Raw genomic sequence first — 21,196 nt, 5'->3', positions numbered from 1 at the left:
GCAAGAACCTTATAAGTTAAGTATATTCATTGTAAGAGGCATTTGCAACTAAGAAGCTATTAATTGCCAATGTTGTGACTTATATAGATGTTGTGTACACAACAACTGCTTCTGCAAGAGAAATCTGTTGCATTTGTTTGTATATTATTGTTCCTTATTTTGAATTTGTTATCTGATTATGTCAATTGTGAAATATTGTCTGTCCATTGTTTAGATTGTCTGTCCATTGTGTATGCTATGTGTCCATTGTATACCATCTGTCTATTTTACATGCCATCTCTCCATTGTGCTTATCATCTGTCCATTGTGGACTCCTATGTATTCTATCTGTCAATTAATTCACATGTATATCCTCATTGTTATTGAGTAGTATCCATTAATCAATGGTCATCCATTCATCCAACAACATCTTTAAACTTGCTTCATCTTACTATATCTTCCTTCATTTCCTCAAGTTAGTGGTCAATAGGGAATGTTTTGTGAATATTAATATAGTGGGCAGTAAATAAATGACAAATCTTCAGATAACACCTGCACTTCAGTAAATACCTCCACTTCACTGTACTCGCCTTCATGTAACTGTAACTTTAGTAGACACCTTTATGTGACTATAGTTACAGTAGTTCAAAAGACTGTTGTTTATAGTTATGTAATACTGTCTACTAAAAGTATAGTTATATGTTGTATATAAAGGGGAGTACAGTTATGTGGAGGTCAGGTGTCCACTGTGGAACTGTCATTTACTTACTAACCACCCACTACATTCCCTATCAACCGCTAAATAGAGAAATAGAAAGAGACATGATGAGATGATGGAAGCTAAGGTAAGTTTAAAGTGCTTTTCAGTAATCAAAAAATACATTGGTCAGTAATTTGACTATTTAATATGTGACATTGTCCTAACAGTGACATCAAATGACTCTGTCTACTAATTGACACATTGTCCAAATGTATTTTTAATTCAATGATAATGACACCTCAGTATTTTAATTCAGCTGTGCATGGAGTATTTTAATAATTTTCACCAGCTATCAAATATCACCTTATATTGTTAAGTTAATTGTCTCCACTGGGTCACAGCTTGCCATTTCTCTTTATCTGTGTTTATATTCCATTGTTTCCTACTTAACTAGCATGTTTGCCCTTTTGGCACTGATCCATTATCCATTATTGAGAAGATCAAAAGAGCCCCTAGTTTAATTATGGCACCTCCCTTGGATGCTGTTGCAGGTGATAATATCCCATACAATGCAGAAGTAGTATGTTAGGATATATTCTGAAGTGATCAATGATTCAGCCATTGAGCTGTGTAGTCTGGACCTGATAAAGTATGCAATGTGTTTTCTCTTTAAGTATGGCATAAGCAACTTAATGAGATTGCAGCATCACTCTTCTGCACACTGTGTCACTTGTTGCTAGTGGGATTTGTTTGTCCTGTAATAGCGGGAACAGAAGGGTGGTACCCCTCTGTTCTACTGGCTCTCTAGCTCTCTATTAACTGAGCTAACAAGTGGCATTAGTTTCAAGACAAGCTTCTTGTTACCATACACAAACAAGCTTTACTGGCTGAGTTAGGTGTTGGTTCGCAATTAGCTTCTAGCTAACAAGTGGCGTTAGTTATAAGACAAGCTCTTGTTACCACACACAAAACAAAATATATTGGCTGAGGTTAGGTGTTATTTTTTTTACAACAAGCTTCCTACATCCTACAAATATTATTCCATATCAGAGTATAATGGCATTGCTTATGATAGAAAATTTTCATGAAATATATTAGAGAGAAATGATATATATTAGAGATTAATCATGTCTTGTTTTTTGGATTGAACCCACACTATATAATGATTTTAGGATTGTGATTAATGTAGTATCTTAATGTAGTAATTGAGCTATCAGATCATCTGATTAATAAGTATAGCCACTTGATAAGCAACCTTATTCCTATTAGTATGCAATGTGTTATTTACAATCAAAATATCATAGTTTATCTACATAGTTGTTATGTTGTTACAACTAGGCTGGTTTGCATACCTTTTTCAAGGATCAGATCCTCTGATACATAAACATAACCACTTTGATAATCAATGAAATGTACCTTCAGTTATTCCTATTAGTATGCAGTGTGTTATTCATGGTCTTTCTACATAGCTGGATGTTGTTATAACCAGGCTGGTTAACATTCCTTTTCAAGGCTCTGTCCTTTATTTATCCAAGGCTTGCCTATTCTTAACAGTCACTGTTGATGCTAGCTAGCTTAATGATCCATTGACACAACCTACAAACCCATGTACTATGGCACATATGTATGTTTCCCTTTTAATGCAGACATTATGTCCTTGTAAAGAAGTGGGAGTTTAATTTCTAGAGAGTAGACAACATTGCCAATATAGATATGTAATGTACCTTAATAAGGCTATACTTTATGTATTGAACATAATATGTAAATGTATTTTACATGTTAAATAATGAGATAAGAGATTTATAAAGTGTGTGTCATTTTTAACAGCTTATAATCTCCAGTGAGGCTAAATACTATTTAAATTTATGTCGTTTTTTATTGAAATAGTTTCAATAGACACCTCAAACTCACCACATCTTCCCCCAAGAGCTCATAGTCTGTAAGGCTACAGGTTCCTGCTTGCTCAATGTAATGTTCTGTAATGCCTTTCATTGTTGAACAGAATTTGATTAAATTACCTTTGAATTTTATGTGGTTAGCTCCAAGCTTTTCTTTTGTACTAATAGCAATGTAGGATTATGACAAAGACTGTAGACACTCTGCTTTTGTTTAGAATAGCAGTGAAAAATTAATTACCTCTTGGTTGAGCCAAATGTTACAGTGAAGTTTTAAACTTGTAAGGTAGAGAGGTATTATTAATATTTGTTGTCCCATTATCCATTTAGTTTTAATAGAAGGTAATTTTACAGCTGCTTACTGAGCACATTACAGCTGCCTTACTGAGCACATTACTGTATTATTATTTTATGATGAAATGTTTTAATCAAGAAGTGAAATGTTATGACATTTTTTCAACACAAATTGTCTGGATAAATTAACTAAAAATTCAATTGTTTGTTTAATACTGTGTATTTGTTTTCATAAGAAATGTGATTGTTTAGCAATTCAAAAGAGTGTAGAAGTATTAATATGTTCTATTACAGATCTTGGAAATTGTCCTCAATATAGAGGTTGTATAATATATGAAGTATTAATTATGGCACTGAAACAAGTATCCTCATATAGAGGTTGTATAATACACTAAAGTATTAGTATGGGACTAGAAAGTGTCCGCAATATAGGAGGTCCTCAATACACTAAATTAGGGTTGTGGACCTAGAACAAGTGTCCTCATAGAGGTTGTGTAAAGTATTAGTATGGAACTAGAACAAGTGTCCTCAATATAGAAATTGTTATAATACACTAAAGTATTAGTATGGGACTAGAAAAAGTGTCCTCAATATAAAGGTTGTATAATACACTAAAGTATTAGTATGGGACTAGAAGAAGTGTCCTCAAAATATATATATATGATATCAGAGTATCCCTAATGCAACACTTAATATTAGTTTGTTGTAATCATATATTTGTTTAAAAGGATATATGAGATATGTTATATCAGCTGACCACTACCGCAATTGACTTTAATAACACTACATTATTTATTAATTGAGTTTGTCTTATCAAATTAATACATTTTATTGAATGTATTAATTGTTATCGATATTTTCAAGACCACCCTCAGTCTGTCTGCTAAAACAATTACTCCTATTTATTTGACAACATTTTTAACGTTAATATTGTAGACAGTACTTGTATCACTTGTTTTGTCTATGATGTCTTTGTCTATTTCGTCTGTCATCCAGTCATATACTGTTAATGTTTTCTTCTCTATTTTTTTTCCTTATACAGAATTTAACTTAACACAACACATAAAGGCTTTCCACGAAGGTGTCAAGCCGTATTTGCAACAAGCCAGGGTGTTCGTCCAGATATGCTCACAAGGTACACACATTTAATTTTGTGTTTCTTCTAGTGAGACAATCTTGTACTAATCTTTTGTTTGTACACTTCGCGATCACTATAATTCGATTGCCAGCCATATTATAATAACGATCGACTCAAATTGAATTACACAAATTTCTTTGTACACTACTTTTATATATCAGCTGCTTCTAGGCGACCATTAGTGTAACCTCAACCACTCAAAACCCTAATACATATATGTACACGGGGTACATGGACCTTTCCTGGGTTATTGCTGTTTGCCTTAATTAACCCTTTGTTTACCTGGGTAAACCATGACAAAAGGTACAACCTTATAGGAATTTTGTAAATCGGTTTCTTTTTAAGGTAAAATCGATGATTGTAGCTACTGCATGGTATCAAAATTGATTTACTTTTTTATGGTTTACAAAAAGTGCTGAGTAGAAAGAAGCTGGTAACTGTCTTATCTGTTATATGGCTTCATAGTGAATACGTAAGAAATCGTTTTTTTAAGGCTGATGTTTAAGGCTAAATGGGTTATAAATGAACTGAATTCCAACTCATTTTGGTGGTTTGCTGCTATCACAAAATAGTTTCTTACTCTGTATCCTCTCTCTCTCTCTCTCCTTACCTTACCTTAAACAGCACTCGTTATTTCAACACATTGCTACATTCCACAATCCTAATCATCCAAGACTAGACCAGGTGAGAATTTCTTGGCATAAACAACTCTACAATCCATTACTACTAATAAAGAACATTTTTAAATCAAACTGCTATGTAACTTTCTGCTATTCTGATGCCAATATATTCTTTAATGCTTTAAGACTTTTTAATTGAGTCTAATACCATACATACGTATATCTATATGGCATAATCATGTATTATAATTTGATAACTATACTTAACAATACCCAATAAACTATACTTAACAATACCCAATAATGTACCATGTTGTTAACAAGATAATGCTTAAGGCAAATGTGGCCTCTATAAATTTAATCATTAAAAATTATTAGAAAAAGCTTGTCATAAAGTATTATAGGATAATTGTGTTTAATGTGTCTAGAATTAGTACTAATTGTTGTTGCCTTGCTATCTATTGAAACAAAATTATCGGGTGAATTATACTTCTTCCTCTGTAGCCACCAAGAACCAGACAAAAGCACAAACAGCAGACACTGGCAGGACTAATCTCAGGCCACATTGAAGTCTCATGTGAGACAGCAGGAAAATAACCAGAGGGATGCGTGACAGGAGAAGAGAAAGCCGAAATTATATTGACACCTCCGCTAGGTTAGGCTTCGCTGTTGTGACAGATCGTTTTAATAATATTCATAGACGTTAGTATAATATTGTTATGATTTTCTTAACAAATTTAATTATGATGACCTAGTGGTATATAAAGAGCGCCTACGAGCAAACACTTGCCAAGTCTTAACTGCAAGTCAAACAGATCCTGAAAGCTGAATTAAGTAAACACTAAAACTATAGTGTGCATATACCTGCATCAGTGAAACCTATTCGAATTTCAAACATGGAAGTCATAACCAATCGACTTTGCTTTCTTACCGAGATGCCAGTTGCCATGCAGAAATCTCCTGCTGAACTAAGCGAAGAAATCAACCAGGCTCACAGCAGACCTTGCGATAGCCCTAAAGAAAATGGCTCCGAATCACCAGGTCGTTTGCAGTGTAAAAAGCGATCCCCAGACAAGGATGGCTCAGACAATGAGCGCAAAGCTGCAAAACGACAACAAAGAAGGTTCAGGACAACTTTCACAGCTACCAGCTCCAGGAACTGGAAGCAGCCTTCGCCAAGACGCACTATCCTGACGTCTTTATGAGAGAAGATTTGGCTCTGCGAATCAATCTTACTGAAGCTAGAGTTCAGGTATGTTCTTGTCTGCATTCCTCCTAGGTAGGTTTGAATGTTGACTTTGTTTTAAAATGCTTTGCATGTCAGATTATTAACAGTGACACTCTACCAGAGATTAACTCAAGCTCAAATTGATTGGATTTTTCATTTCTTTGCCTTCAGGTTTGGTTCCAAAACCGTAGAGCTAAGTGGAGACGTGCTCAGAAAGCAAGCCAAAGGCTATGGGTGAGCTCATGAATGGACGTGGTGTTGGGATGCCAATGCAAACAGCTGGAGGCCTTCCTCGATGCCTGGAATGATGCCTCATAATTTTGCAACCATTCCTACCAACTCTTTCTCCTGGAAGTTCAGTTTTGATGACTCCAAAATCTGCTGGGACACCTCCCTCAGGACACATGTTTCAAGCCAAGCCATTCGTCCTCCATCATCCTAATCAAGTCCCTGCTAACTCTATGGGTCCATATTCATCACCTTGGAACGGGCAAAACCATTTGTATTTCCCAGTCCAACAACTATGGCATTCTCAAACCCATCACCTCTCTCAGCTACTTCTCCAATCTGTTCAAAGCAATGACACCTCATTGGTAATACTCTCTTCTTTCTTAGAGTCTTCTGTAACTAACAGACAGTTCTTCAGTATTTCTTCTTCAACAGTAACACAGGTGAAAACTACTACACAGACAGTATTATAATACAATATAGGTTTATTAACGCTCATTATAATCAGTAAATTCCAAGTCCCCCTTGAGCACAAGTGTATGACAAGTTACAACAAGGCTATATACAGGATTCCATACCTCAAGATTGAGATTCCGGCTACCATGGCAAGTCTCAAGAACTCCAAACTCACATGTACCTAAAAACTATAGCTACACAGGACAATCAGATGTGTTTCTTCTGACTTACAGACTCTTTCAAATTTGTTTCCTACCTATCTGCAACAGACGTATAAACTGATCTTTTCTCCTCTCCTCTCTCTTCTCTCTCTCTCTCTCTCTCTTCATCTCGCAGAGTTCCTAATCATTCAGAATTATTATTTATTTCAAGAAATCAAACTATTAATCGGTAGTTCTACTAATTATTTATAATATTTATATATTATTTTTTTAAAGAATATTAATTCATTGTCATGTTCATCAAGTCTGTTCATGTTCTCTTTGTAGTTTTGTAATAGAATTGTTTGGCATGGTATACATTTCATGATGTCCTCACAATATCAGATTTCTATATATATATATATATCTTAGTGCATATATATCATTATAGTATCTCTATCCTTCTCACATCAAAACATGCATTGCAATATTTAAACATGTCCACTATAAATATAACTTTATTATGTCCTGCATATTTGCAGTATTATATTACTGTTTTGATTTATAATAAAGTGTTTTCATAAGTGATTAAGTCAAAGTTCCAACCAATAACCAAAAAAATAATCATCCGTTCATTATTGACTACTAACCACTACAGATTACTAGACTGACTTAATCATTTCCTCTGTATCTGTTATGCACATGTATACAACTTGCAAACTGAAACACAAGCAAGAAACATAAGTTTAGATATTGCAAAGTATTAATTTACAGACTATTTCATTATACAGTTAGTAATTTAATTTGCTTATATAAACTAAAAGAATATATAACAATGTATCAGGACATGAATATCGTTATCAGTATAATATAATGTAATTACCAATCCAATTTTGACTTGAATAATATAAATTTTTTACACAGATAATTCAGAGTTATTTTAAAAAGAGAAACGGGGTAGGCAAAAAATATTTTGCAAAAAATCCTGATATTGGAAGCCTTAGAAATACAACCGACATAGCATGCTGGCTCCTTGGATCGTAACTGTAGCTAGTGTATGCAGTATAAAATAAGCCATATGTTGACCATGCACTTAACATTATAGTAATATGGTTCCTGGACTAAATAATGTAAGGTTTCCACAATGTACAAGTGAATATCAGACCATAACAGTTAGAGATTGTTGCATAAACAGGTCTCTATTGTAATGCTATGGTTGACTATAGTTATGTTTACATGTGAGGGGTACTGGAAACTATAGGAAGTGAGATGAGTTATATAGGAAGTTAACTTGATGCAGAAAAAAACAGAAATAATATATGAAAAAAAATTCAAAGAGATTGTGCCATGTTCTTTAGACCATCTTCAACGGTTTTCAAATCTTGAAAATCTTGTTTCATAATCTTGATCATTTCCGAGAGTGCTCCTTGCTGTTGTGTTAAGTGCTGAAGGGAAACAAGAGACAAACCTGAAGACCAAGCACAGACACAAAAATAGATATAAAGTGGAACCTCGCCTACAATTAGGATACACTTCTGCTACTCATACACTATACATTGTTTATCAAAAGATTGTTTTAAAGTTCCTAATGTCCACTATACTAGAGAATTCCACTGTATTTTAGTTGTAGTTTGTAAACATCTAATGTTAAGTAAATTACTACAGGATACACAACCATATCTTATGACCTAGATTTAGAATATGATTTATTTGACTACACGGAACATAGCTCAAACTTTGGTTTCTATTGATATATAAAACTAATTTAATAACTTCTTATTTTAAGAACCATTGATTAAATAAATTTATTTACTATCCCCCCCCCCCCCCCCCCCCCCAATACAGGAGATGATTCCCATTTACATACATGATTAGAATTATAAACCTTGTGTTGTTTTAGTAATTACAACAAATAGTAAATGATTCACTCAAATTTATCCTTTGGCGTTCATTATTGGTAAGTAACTCAATACTATATAGTACAGACTTGACCACCAAATGCTGTATTATGGCTTAAGATGGTGAAGCCAAAGTAGAGTGGAGACCACTTGGTGCCCTAGGAGGGATGAGGGCAGATAGCTTTGCAAAACCAAGCCTCAATGACCACCTTTGTTGTGAAAAAAACAGTACCAGTAGTTTATTTGGAAGGATGTACACAGACTGAGTTATTGCTATTAGCTAGAATTATGTATGGCCAAGTAATTAGAACAATATTTACATAAAGTCCTTGTTTAGAATGAGTCTTATATATTAAAATAGTCTATAATATTACCAGCTGCATATACTAATTCTTCAGTGATGCCATTAGTACAATGACACATGATACATGTAATGATTTAATATACAATTTGCCCAACCCCAGTCAGTGAAACAATATCTGGGCTACTGTGTTCATACAATAGTATATTTTAGCAGTCAAAAATCTACTGCTAGTGAGCAGTACATTCCCTCCTACTAGCTACTATAACAGGACTTTTTTACTATTTGAATTAATGTAAATTCATTACTATGTCTACATCTTTGATATCAACTTTGTGAGTACTATACACTGACCACTAGGGCAAAAATGGACACAATTAAATTCATAAAACTTGTGGACTGCTAATTTAGTTAAATTGTCATCACCATATTGAGCCTATTTTCTGTGTATATACAAATTTGGGATATCCAATGCAGCTGCAATAACTTATTTCCTTACTGCCAAATACAGCCAATGTGAAAGACATTATTGGAAAGTGTCGGGTTACAAGAAGACACGAGAATCGTTCCAGCTAGATTCCTCAGAACACTTTAAGGCTTTCTAAACTGCATAACAAGTCATCATTCAGTCTTTGTTGATGCGTAAAAAATGTATCCAGACATGGTTTGGTATTTGCAAGTTAGTGTAGGGAGGAAATACCAGTCACACCGCTAGAAGACTAAACATTACATATATATATATATATATATATATATATATGTACCTTGCATCATGTGATGTGATGTATGTATAATGCCCATTCCTTTGGGAGCTGCCCTTATGATAGTATGGTATATACTTCATGTTAGGATTATATGCATGTAGGACATACATTGGAAAATAATGTTATATATTACATATGATGCATTAGGCTAATGTGAGTGAAGTATAATTGTAAGTAAGTTATTGGGGTTATCTTAAAAGAATTTTGAGCTGTGTGTGATGCAGTGATGTGTGTGATGATTTCATATCTTACAGGCATTTTAACATGGTAAATGATTGTATAGATTATTAGCAATTGAATATTAATGCTGAGGTGGTTAGTTGGAGCTGTTACTATTGATACTACTACTACTACAGAATAGCAACTTGGAGTATTTGTAGTGGATGTGTGTTTGTGTGTGAGTGTGTGTGTGTGTGTGTGTGTGTTGGGCTAAATGTTACAAACTATGAATAATTGATAAGTAAAAATAAATGTATGGATGGAAAAAAATGGAAGGAAAGATGGATGAATGGAAGGACAGACAAATGAATAGAAGATTAGATGAATGGATGCATGGACAGATGTATGAAGGGAAGGATGGACATAATGATGACATGAATGTATGGACCAAACATGGATGAATTGGTGGATTGATGTTGCCAGTTATCAAATACAAGAATCCATTACATAGCAATACATTAAAGAAAAATATCTGTTATAAAAAAATCCACCAGTTTTTTTTAATATATAGCAGCCATTGAAAACCCTTACTACTGACTTTAAGGAGAAACCAACACTAGACATTAATAACACATCTATAACCCACTTTTATCACCTCTCAAAACAGACAAGTCTATGATATGAAGGAAGTGGTCAAAAATAGTATGAACATTATGAAAATATATTTATTGGCCAAATCTTCACAGGCTTTCTTTCTCAGCTTGTATGAAGTTTAAAACTCTTATTTAAGCTACACAATTATATCAATGAGTCAACCTTTTTAGTTATGATTATCGCTACATAATGGAGACTACCCACCTCAGAGATATACTGAGCACCTTAAAATGACACAAGGCATTTATTATATAGTGATAAACAAATAAAACAGACTAAAGAGCTGAGATGACAAACAGTAAATACTACAAGGAATGGGGGAAAGAAGAAATCTACAAAAAAAATGTATTACAGCACCTTTTATCAAGTATTTATTTGTAATATGTGTATGTATACCATTGCCAAGAATGTGTTCAGTTTTGGGGGGTTCTTGCTCTTAATTATGGCTTACATAGAAGCCACACATAGAACCTTTGTTGGCTTGTTAACTCAAGCACAAAGCTATCACTTTACAACTTGTTTGACTTCTAAGAGGAAAAGTAATAAAATAATAAAGCTTCTTCTGAAACACCATCTTACACTTCATGTATATAATTTAAATCAGCAAGAACATAGCACGGATAAAATAATAGAGGTTTGCTCTATCCTTTATTTCTAATAACACTATGTTAAAAAATCACTCCATGATATAACATACATGTACATGTATACTAGTATACATGTATCCTAGTTACATGTACATTGTGTTCATGAAAGAAATCGTGTAGCTACACATACAATTCCTGTAGTCTATTCCAGGAGCAAGTACTTGGAAGGATGCTTGTCATTGAAAACATATCAAGATTAGACTAAACAATAATAATTAATGGATGGGACAGATGGTTCATTGAATTGATATGTAGATGGATGGATAGATGGATGGATGGATGGATGGATGGATACAAAGATGACTACAGGGTAAAAACAACAATGGACAAATATGTCCAAATAGTTTAAGGATGAGTAGACAATGAGTGGATATTGTGAATGAAAAGTGTCATTAATAGCAGCTGTTAAATTTTATGATGCTCATCTAACAATTCCAATAATGACCAATTTAACAAGTACCCCTCCTCATTCTGAAAATGTAATGAATTTTTAGACTGTAGTTTATCATGTTCCACATATGAAATAGTCCTTATATCATTGAGCATTTAACTAATGAATAGTAATATAATATTTATCTGTAGTATTAAAATTTTATAGTAATTAATCCACCCATTGTTTAATATGGTGTAATTTGAGACTCATCAGTAATTTGTACTAGACACTATTTACAAATATTAGGATAGTAAAGAGTAGAATATAGTACAGCTACTATTAAATCAAAGAAGCAAAGAAATTAACACAATAAAAATGAATTTATTCCTTGTTTGGACAAATTACCTTTTTTGATCAAAATTCCCATCTTTCCCTCCATGATTATCTTCTCCCTTATTATACCATTACTCTCTCTCTCTCTCTCTCTCTCTCTCTCTCTCTCTCTCCCCTCTCTCTCCCCTCTCTCTCCCTAAGCACAGAAAGCTTATTGAACAGTTAATATCAAGGATATACTAAGTATGTATTAAAGTATATGTATATATAAGTACATTATGTATGTATAGTATTATGTAGGCCACGCCAACTATTCACCCAATGTGGTCTCCCACACAATACAGGTGTTCGACTAGAGATAGTGAGAAATGACAGATTGTACTAATGTACACTGAGGGCCAAGTTGGCATGCTCCCAGATGAGAACATGTGAGTAAAGTTGCTCTCATCACGACAGAGATAGCAAGAATATTGACGGCTTGTTCACATAGCACTGTAAGCAATAGCAACCCACCATATGACAACATACATGTACATGTACATGTACTATATCGTTGATCTAATCACAATTCCAATAATTCATACTCTATTGTTCCATTGTTTTGTTATAATTAATTCATTATTTTTATTGTTTTAGCATTTTTTATCTCTTAATAACAACAATTGTTCCTTTTACTATAGTCAACCATCATCTTAGACTACTATGTATCCATTTATAAGTTATTTATCTATTCAATTCTCTATACATCTATTTCATTCATCCAGCCATCCATTTTATATACTACATCTTTATATCACTTGCTAAAAATGGATCCATTAAGACTTTGTTGCTAGAGTGCATGGGTCCAGAATGTTGAGCTTGCATTCTTAACTGGGACATAATTTCATTCAATCTGCCCTATTATAGAAAAGAAAGTAAAATGACATTAACCTGATTGTCACATATGAAAGAATTAACTTAAAATACATTTTTATATTTGTACACATCCCATATAGAGATACCATACCTTTAATGCCAGGTTTGTAGTAAATTGTTGACATAATCCACACACTTAAATGAGTTACATTCAAACTAACTATTATACCACTCTTTATTACATTACAAACCACTGAAAACTTAAATACAATGATCAATACAGGCTAATTAGTTACAGCTGGTAGAGTATGTAATCATCACTAATCAGCAAAGAAAAGCCGGCTTAAGTGGATAAGTATTGATATGACCAAAGGCCATCCACACACTTAATTATCTCAAGTGGTCTTGGCATGAAATCAACACAATCTAATTGAATTTAAGTGAGTGCTAATAACAACTTAGAAATTAAGTACCTTCAAGAGAGTGGGGCGATTCTAACTCACGGAGAATTGCCTCCAGCTTGACTCTAGGGAACACAGAATGCAAACAAATATGATGGAGCTATTATAAGCAATATAGTATTATGAATATTAACACATTGTTAATAGCTTACTAATTGTTGATCTCACTAATTAGACTACTGATGTTAAACATCATTGAATGTATGTAGTTATAAAAATATTTGGTCACTCTGGCAAATACTTTGTCTAGAACTTACTAATGGTAGCTATCCTAAGTTACTGTGGTAAGTACTGATGTTTACTGATTTATGGTAAGTCACTGTGGCAAGTATTGATGTTAATGGTAGCTATTCTAAGTCAGTGTGGTAAGTTCTGAGGTTTACTGATTTATGGTAGGTCACTGTGGCAAGTATTGATGTTAATGGTAGCTATTCTAAGTCACTGTGGTAAGTTCTGAGGTTTACTAGTCTAGAGCTTACTAATGGTAGCTATACTAGTCACTGTAGTAATAGCAAATCTTCACTAATCTAGAACTACCTATTTAATATACTGACCATAATATCCATTCCAAGATACATCATACTGGTTGCCTAGACACATCCAACATAAACCATGTGTTTGCTCAAGGATCAGGATTGTACTTTGATCTCAAATATATGGCTTGCCCCAAAATATGCAGGTGCTCTTTGGGTTAATAGCTACTTGGAAATAATGGCCTATGTACCATAGTGACCTAGGATAGTTCTAGAGTATTTAAAATCACTAATACTAGAGCTTACTAACGCTATCCTATAGGTCACCATGAGAAGTACTGATGTTTACTAGTCTAGACCTTACTATCCTAGTTCACTGTGGTAAATACTAATGTTTACTAGTCTAGAACTTACTAATAATAGCTATCCTGATGTTCATTAGTCTAGAGAATACATACACTACAATCAATACTTTATAATGGTCAATAAGAATTATACCAAAACCTAGCAACAAAGCTGTTATTTACACAAGTTAAAAACAAACATCCATCCCCTGACCTTACCAATGGACCAATAACAATATTCATAGTCAATCACAAGAAATTAATTTTTTTGAAGACACTCATATTTTAATATCGCATGGCTTCACCGACACCTCTGGTCACCATACTACAGTACAAGTGAATAAAAACCATACTTACAAGGAGGCGGGAATCGGTGTGGTCATACGGGTTAAACCTGCACAAACAAGTTTTAAAAGAAGCAAATTGATCAGAACACAAAGAAGCCCCAAAGCAGATGACAAAACCGAGATCACAGCTGGTCATGATTGCAAAGGTAGCATATATTTGTTAGTGGTATAGTATATATGCTTGTGTATACTGTGAGGTGATATATTATAATAGTTGAGACGTTGTGATTAGTAAATATTTAAACCTTAGAATTAATTTGTAATCAAAGCTATTGTTTTAATAGATTTGTTTCTGAGTGTATTGACTTTCTAACTCTCTAATCACTTATACTTTTTTTACTATCTGAACTGTCTTTACAGCAGCTTTTATTAAAGATATTTCAGCTGCAATAAAATTTAAGTAAAGTCAACCAAATATGAGAAAAATCCAAGAAATAAATTTTACAAAAATTATCACATTTTATGGCTTCATTTATACTATCGGGTTTGCTTATACTTGCAAACTGATAAGTAGGCATGACTCATTGTGGTTTTACTAGCTAAACCGGTTGTATAAACAAGTTCTCTGGGTAGTTACAACTAAACCAACACTAACATGTTTTAGTCCCATATCAAGCATACCTGTTTTTTAAAAGATAAACCTGTTTCTTAAAGTGTCTACTAGTTAAAGAACTTTCTTAAAGAAGTCATATTAGTTAAACCAGTATCAAAGGAGCAATTTTGATCAGACTAAAGAAGCCTTTTAACATACAAAGTAATTTTGATTTCACAGCTGTTCCAGATTATAAAATGTAGCGCACTTTTTTGTGGTATATCTCCATTAAGGTGACATCTTTCGGACGATGACAAACAACATGAGAGCAGCTGTTACATCTGATCAAAACAATAACAGGCTGGTTTAAGCATTATCCATTATTTCAGGAAGTGTATCTCATTAAAATTATTTAAGCTGCTTCCTTTCTGTGTTTGTTCTACCTTGGTGAACAAAAGCATGTACTAACCTTAATTGTTCTTCAAATGGTTGAACAGACCATCCTATTTTTCTTAGTCTCTCTTGTGTTACCATCACCTGTGTGTGTGTGTGTGTGTGTGTGTGTGTGTGTGTGTGTGTGTGTGTGTAGTGTAGTGAGTGAGAGAGAGAAAGAAATTTCACTAAATTAACCCTAATTCATATTCTTTATGTATATAATCACTCAACATTGATCATTAGAGAGAACCCTGCCAACAACAAAAGTACTATATTGAATAAAAACTAAAATGCTGACGACTCTTAATATCAAAATACGTCAGTCCATATTTGAACACCGTCTACCATATACGTTCGGCAGACCTAACACAAAGGTAATTTATTATAATCAAATAATTACTTATATGACAACACAAATCAATTCTACCTTTAAGTATCTTAACACTCCACCTGGTAATATGACTGTCTCCTTTGGTATGTAAGTCAGGCAGTCATGTAAGGAATGGTTTACCTATAATGGTACCACTAGGAGTGGAGGTGGACTGTTATTGGAGACATAGAAGGCAGGAAACCTTGTGGAATCTAATGACTTACTAACAATGTAAGGTATGAATGAAATGTAAGTATTTTATATGACATGTTCTCTTATATATAATAGTATTCCATGAACAATTGATGATGACTAAATGAATGAGTGGATAGCTACCATGCAATACAATGCTATAAATCACATGTTAGTTGGTGGTTTCTGAATATATAATTATTACTTTTTGATCTGTTTTTATTAGTTATATAACAAATTACTCGTAAAGAAAATTTTCAGTACCACAAAATATATATAGATATGTACATAAATGTCATGAAGTAATATCAAGTATGAATGTATTAGAAACTACATCATTACTTGACAAGTAAGCAGTATAACAATGACCAGTGATAGCTACCATTAGTAAGATCTAGACTAGTGAGCATTTTTACTTACCACAGTGACCTAGGATAGCTACCATTAGTAAGCTCTAAACTAGTGAACATCAGTACTTACCACAATGACCTAACATAGTTACTATTAGTAAGCTCTAGACTAGTAAACATCAGTACTTACTACAGTGACCTAAGATGACCTTTAGAAGCTCTAAACTAGCAAACATCTGTACTTACCACAGCAACCAAGGATAGCTACCATTAATAACCTCTACACTATTAAACATCAGTATTTACCACAGTGACCCAGGATAGCTACATTAGTAAGGTCCAGAGTAGTGAACATCAGCATTTAATAAGTGACCAAGGATAATACCATTATATCAGTAAGCCCCATCTACAATACAAGTTGTGCTATCCTAGCCATCTGTACATTAAACTCCAGTAAATGCTAAACTTTTGCACTTTGATTTCGTTACCAGAGGACATATTCTATAATTGTGTAGAGACATGATCCCACTATACAGGCTTCAGAATACCTTGTGAGCAGAAATGACAATTATGTCTTCATAACTTGTAATGCTTCAGCATTAAGTTCACTGAACACTATAAGCAAGAACACCAATAAATGTAGTACAAATTACGGTCCATTGATAAGAGTATTGAAGATCCACAATCATTGGGATATCAATAACTTTAAGGACAATAGCGCCAAGGGTACTGATATGTTACAAGGAGCAACTATTTGTAACATGATATCACAGTGCTGTAGTTGACTATCACATCACAATATTGTCCAATCACTTTTAAGTTCTAATACTGACTTTAGCTTTGTCATTGGGACATAAGTATGTCCAACACAATATTGTACTAGTTTTTCTCCATATTCTACATTAAAGGAATGTAACAAGTAGAAACAAGTTATTTCTTTAAATATTAGCAATAGTAATCTGCCAAGTAATACACATTCTATTAACTACAATCATAGTCCTAATATTGATTGATAGTCTTAATACTGATTGACATATCATTCCTAATATTGATTGATGGTCTTAATACTGATTGACATATCATAGTCCTAATATTGATTGATGGTCTTAATACTGATTGACATATCATAGTCCTAATATTGATTGATGGTCTTAATACTGATTGACATATCATTCCTAATATTGATTGATGGTCTTAATACTGATTGACATATCATAGTCCTAATATTGATTGATGGTCTTAATACTGATTGACATATCATAGTCCTAATATTGATTGATGGTCTTAATACTGATTGACACATCATTCCTAATATTGATTGAAATATTTCCTTAAAATAATATATCAAAATTGAACACAAGGTTAAATCAACAAAATAATTGTGTTGGCAAATAACTTAACTTCATTACTAACAAACTTACCACTATAAAAACAATACCTAATTATCAACCACCCACTCTATCATACTAAGCATCGTCAATTACTCCACTCACAGAAGCTAGCATTACTTTCAACTACACACAATGTTGTACTAATTCACTCAAATGAAACACTATACACCAAAGTCCGCCAAAGTTTGCCAACCACAAACAACACAATAGCTATGTAATGAATGTAACTCAATAACACTGTTGATCAGTACCCTATAACAACAGATATTGAGTTCATAGGATAGATCGTGTGTTTGGAGGGATTAGCTAACTACATTCCATTCTCTCTCCCAAACCAGAAACCCTTGGAAGATGCTATAGGCATTCTGTCTAATTGCCACCATTGCATGGTAATGTCTATAGAACATTTAAAGAATTCAAGCTGGAGGCTATGTCATCATTAGCTTAGTAATACAACATCATTAGCTTAGTAATAAAACTAATGTACAATAGTGACATCACCTGGTAACACCAAAAACAACAAACATGGTGAAAAAATCCTGAGCTACTAATCAGTTAGTGTTTTAATAGGCTACTTCCTCTGCCTTATTGCACAGGTAGATATGATAAGCCACATAATGATAGACTATTAAACACAAGTACAAATCTTCTACATGGAAGTTAAGAACAGATAGTCTAAACAAACATAGTGTTGTACTGACATTAAAAAGGTGTGGTTAAGTACATGACACTCTGTCTAGAGAATGTACAGTCAAAGAATGAACAACACATTTAACATTCACGTGAACATAGGGGAACTTTGCTGGCATATAAACAGCTGCAACAATTTATCTTGGGTGTGTGTGTGTGTGTGTGTGGAGTCAATTCGAGTCCATTAGCATGTCATAATTATTATGATACACACATGTACAATTAACTGGAAGTCATACTAAGATATAGTATATAGAGATATGTACAAATATGTACTAGATATATGTGTTGAGGGTACACAAACATGTCGTGGTTGGGAACTGACAGGTAGCTAATGTTACTTAATGGAAAACTCATGTACAAGGAATTTATAATCCATGTAATTTGTGAGTGAATTAGATGTGGGAGTAACAAACTAACTTTTAATACTCTGTGACTTAGATCATTTAATTTTCTACGATATTCTGATATTTTAGCAGCAGCTGTTAACTGTTCTTGTTGAAGTTCATTGATTTCTTCTGACATAATCTAATGGAATGAAAATTAAATAACACCAAGCTGTATACCAAGTCATATGATTGTGTTAATTTTATCACATGACAACCACATGATTTGTTAACTTGTATTATTCTTTTTTAATTAAATCAGATATCAACTTTCTACTTGTAATAAATAAACCAGTATAATTTGTTTGTTTGTTTATTTAATCTTTTAATGAGATAACCACTGTCTTCACTAATTTGTTGCCACTCATTAATTAATAGTATTAACAGAATAATACAGGTTATTGTTTATGAGAATTAGCAAACAATTAGAGCAAAAGAGAGACAGACATACAGAGACAGACATACAGAGACAGAGAGACAAAGACAGACAAGAACAGAGATAGACAGCGAGACAGACACAGTAAGAGGCAAAGACAGACAGCGACAGAGAGAAGGTAGGTACCAAAAATTAAACAAACACAAAATACATGTCTATTCATGTACAAGTAATCACATCCGCATATAAAAAAGTGTAGATATAAAAATTATTATTTTAACAGATCATATTAAATACATTAGAACACATCAATGGATGCACTTATAATAGCAGACATTATAATAAGCACAAGATAAGAGGAAGCCATTGCTAGAAGATAGAGAGAGAGAGAGAGGTAATTACTTTCTCCCAACTTCCTTCAAGCTAACCAATACAAAAGCCTCACAGTGTGTCTATAATCTCTATACCAGAGACATGATATCATTAAGTACATGAGTATATGTGAATGTTGTAATCTTGTACATGAATGTTGTAATCTTGTACATGTAATGATGTAATCTTGTACATGTAATGATGTAATATGAATGTACTATAATACATAGTACAGCTGCTACTACACTAACAACATACTCATCAATTCATCCATTTCTGTGAATCAAATATCCTACATTAGTCAATTTGTTAACCATCTATATTTCCATTCATTTTTAGCTTGCCCAATTATTGAGCATCAAAATCATTCATTCACTAATTCGCTATTAATTCCAAAAATATTTTCAATTATCTGATATTAATGCATTACTCTCTCTAGTAACATTATCACACCACTGATACAAGTACAATCGATTTGAATTCAAGGCATACTTATAGTTACCACATAATTGTATCTTCCCAACAAACCATTAGTATAATATTGTGGGAACACGCAGCTGTTACACAATCCTTTGTCAAAAGAATACGTGATCTAAGCATTAGTAGTAATTTACATTAATGCTTTGTTTCTAGCAAGAGTAATTATAAATTAACAAGTAAGAGAATTGAACGAATGGAAAATAAATTAAGTTCAGATAAAACTATTGTAGACTTCAAATTCTCAGAGAAGACCATAAAAACTCGGAGACTCTACATATCACGTACACACATTCCTCATCAACTAAAACAAATAAAGTGGGATACAATACGAAGTACAAGATCAAAGCCAAGTTCACCTGAGCACCACACATTCCAAGAGAACCTACAAAACCTCTACATCACTAAACACCTGACCAATCCTAATGTAAACACGCATTCAATACATGCTACATGTATTGACAATGGATTACAACACAATAGACTACCATATATGGACAAAGACACTGGAACACTTGACATTTAAAACATGTATGGAATGTAAGGCTGGATTTAGCAATAAACAAAGATTAGTATTATTAGGATTCAGTCCAAATAGGCTTACAGAAAAGCATCAAGTCAGTGTCTATTTGATTTATATATGGTGTAGTCACATGACATGTATGGAAAGGGTCAAGGCCATGATGAATTATTGGGCACTGGGTGTATGGTGGATAAGAGCATATATGGAATAAAAAGTGAATGTGTATGGAAAGAGAAAGTCATAAATACTTAAATAGACATTGTATAGTAAAATAGCTAATACATTATAATACCAAGTTTTTTTATAGTATACAATAGCTTAGGTCTGCAATCATACAACGATCATTAAATTTAGACACTTAAGGAGAGGGAGGGAGAGGAAAAGAAAGACAAAGACAACAAACCTTCAATCTCATTTCGTGTTGTTTTACATTCTTGATCCTGATACTTAATTCTTTGTAGTAATTCGTTTGATCCAACCACTGCCACAGGAACATAACTAGAATATATATAACAGTACTACATCATATTATCCAGTAAACAAAGAGGGTAGCAGTACATTACACTAACAGTACTATATCATATAACAGTACTACATCATATTATCCAGTAAACAAAAGAGGGTACTAGTACATTACACTATTATAACCCATATCCCTTAAATAAGACAGCTGCTTTAATACTGTCCACACAGAGGACACTTCACTGTCGTACGTACACAAATCAAATTAACATACATGTACATGTACATTAATATAGCTGGTTAATTAAAGAAAGACACACTTTTGTAGTAATTTGCTTTAATTATTTTCAAGT

At 33.2% G+C, this 21,196-nt stretch overlaps 1 protein-coding gene across 1 annotated transcript in view; it reads right to left on the bottom strand.

Moving 5' to 3' along the window:
- Positions 1–8,009: 8,009 nt before the first annotated feature.
- The window catches only part of LOC121391079 (spidroin-1-like), a 41,744-nt gene continuing 28,557 nt past the window's right edge, over positions 8,010–21,196 (bottom strand). Inside the window, exons 4-5 of the mRNA XM_041522831.1 lie at positions 13,136–13,188; positions 8,010–8,146 (exon numbers count right to left, since the gene is read on the bottom strand). Coding sequence (XP_041378765.1) covers positions 8,010–8,146; positions 13,136–13,188 — 190 coding nt within the window. The remainder of the gene's footprint in view (positions 8,147–13,135; positions 13,189–21,196) is intronic.

The sequence above is a fragment of the Gigantopelta aegis genome, unplaced genomic scaffold (genome assembly GCF_016097555.1).
Source record: "Gigantopelta aegis isolate Gae_Host unplaced genomic scaffold, Gae_host_genome ctg1618_pilon_pilon, whole genome shotgun sequence".
Taxonomy (NCBI): Eukaryota; Metazoa; Mollusca; class Gastropoda; order Neomphalida; family Peltospiridae; genus Gigantopelta; species Gigantopelta aegis.
This window is presented reverse-complemented; position numbering and strand designations above follow the sequence as displayed.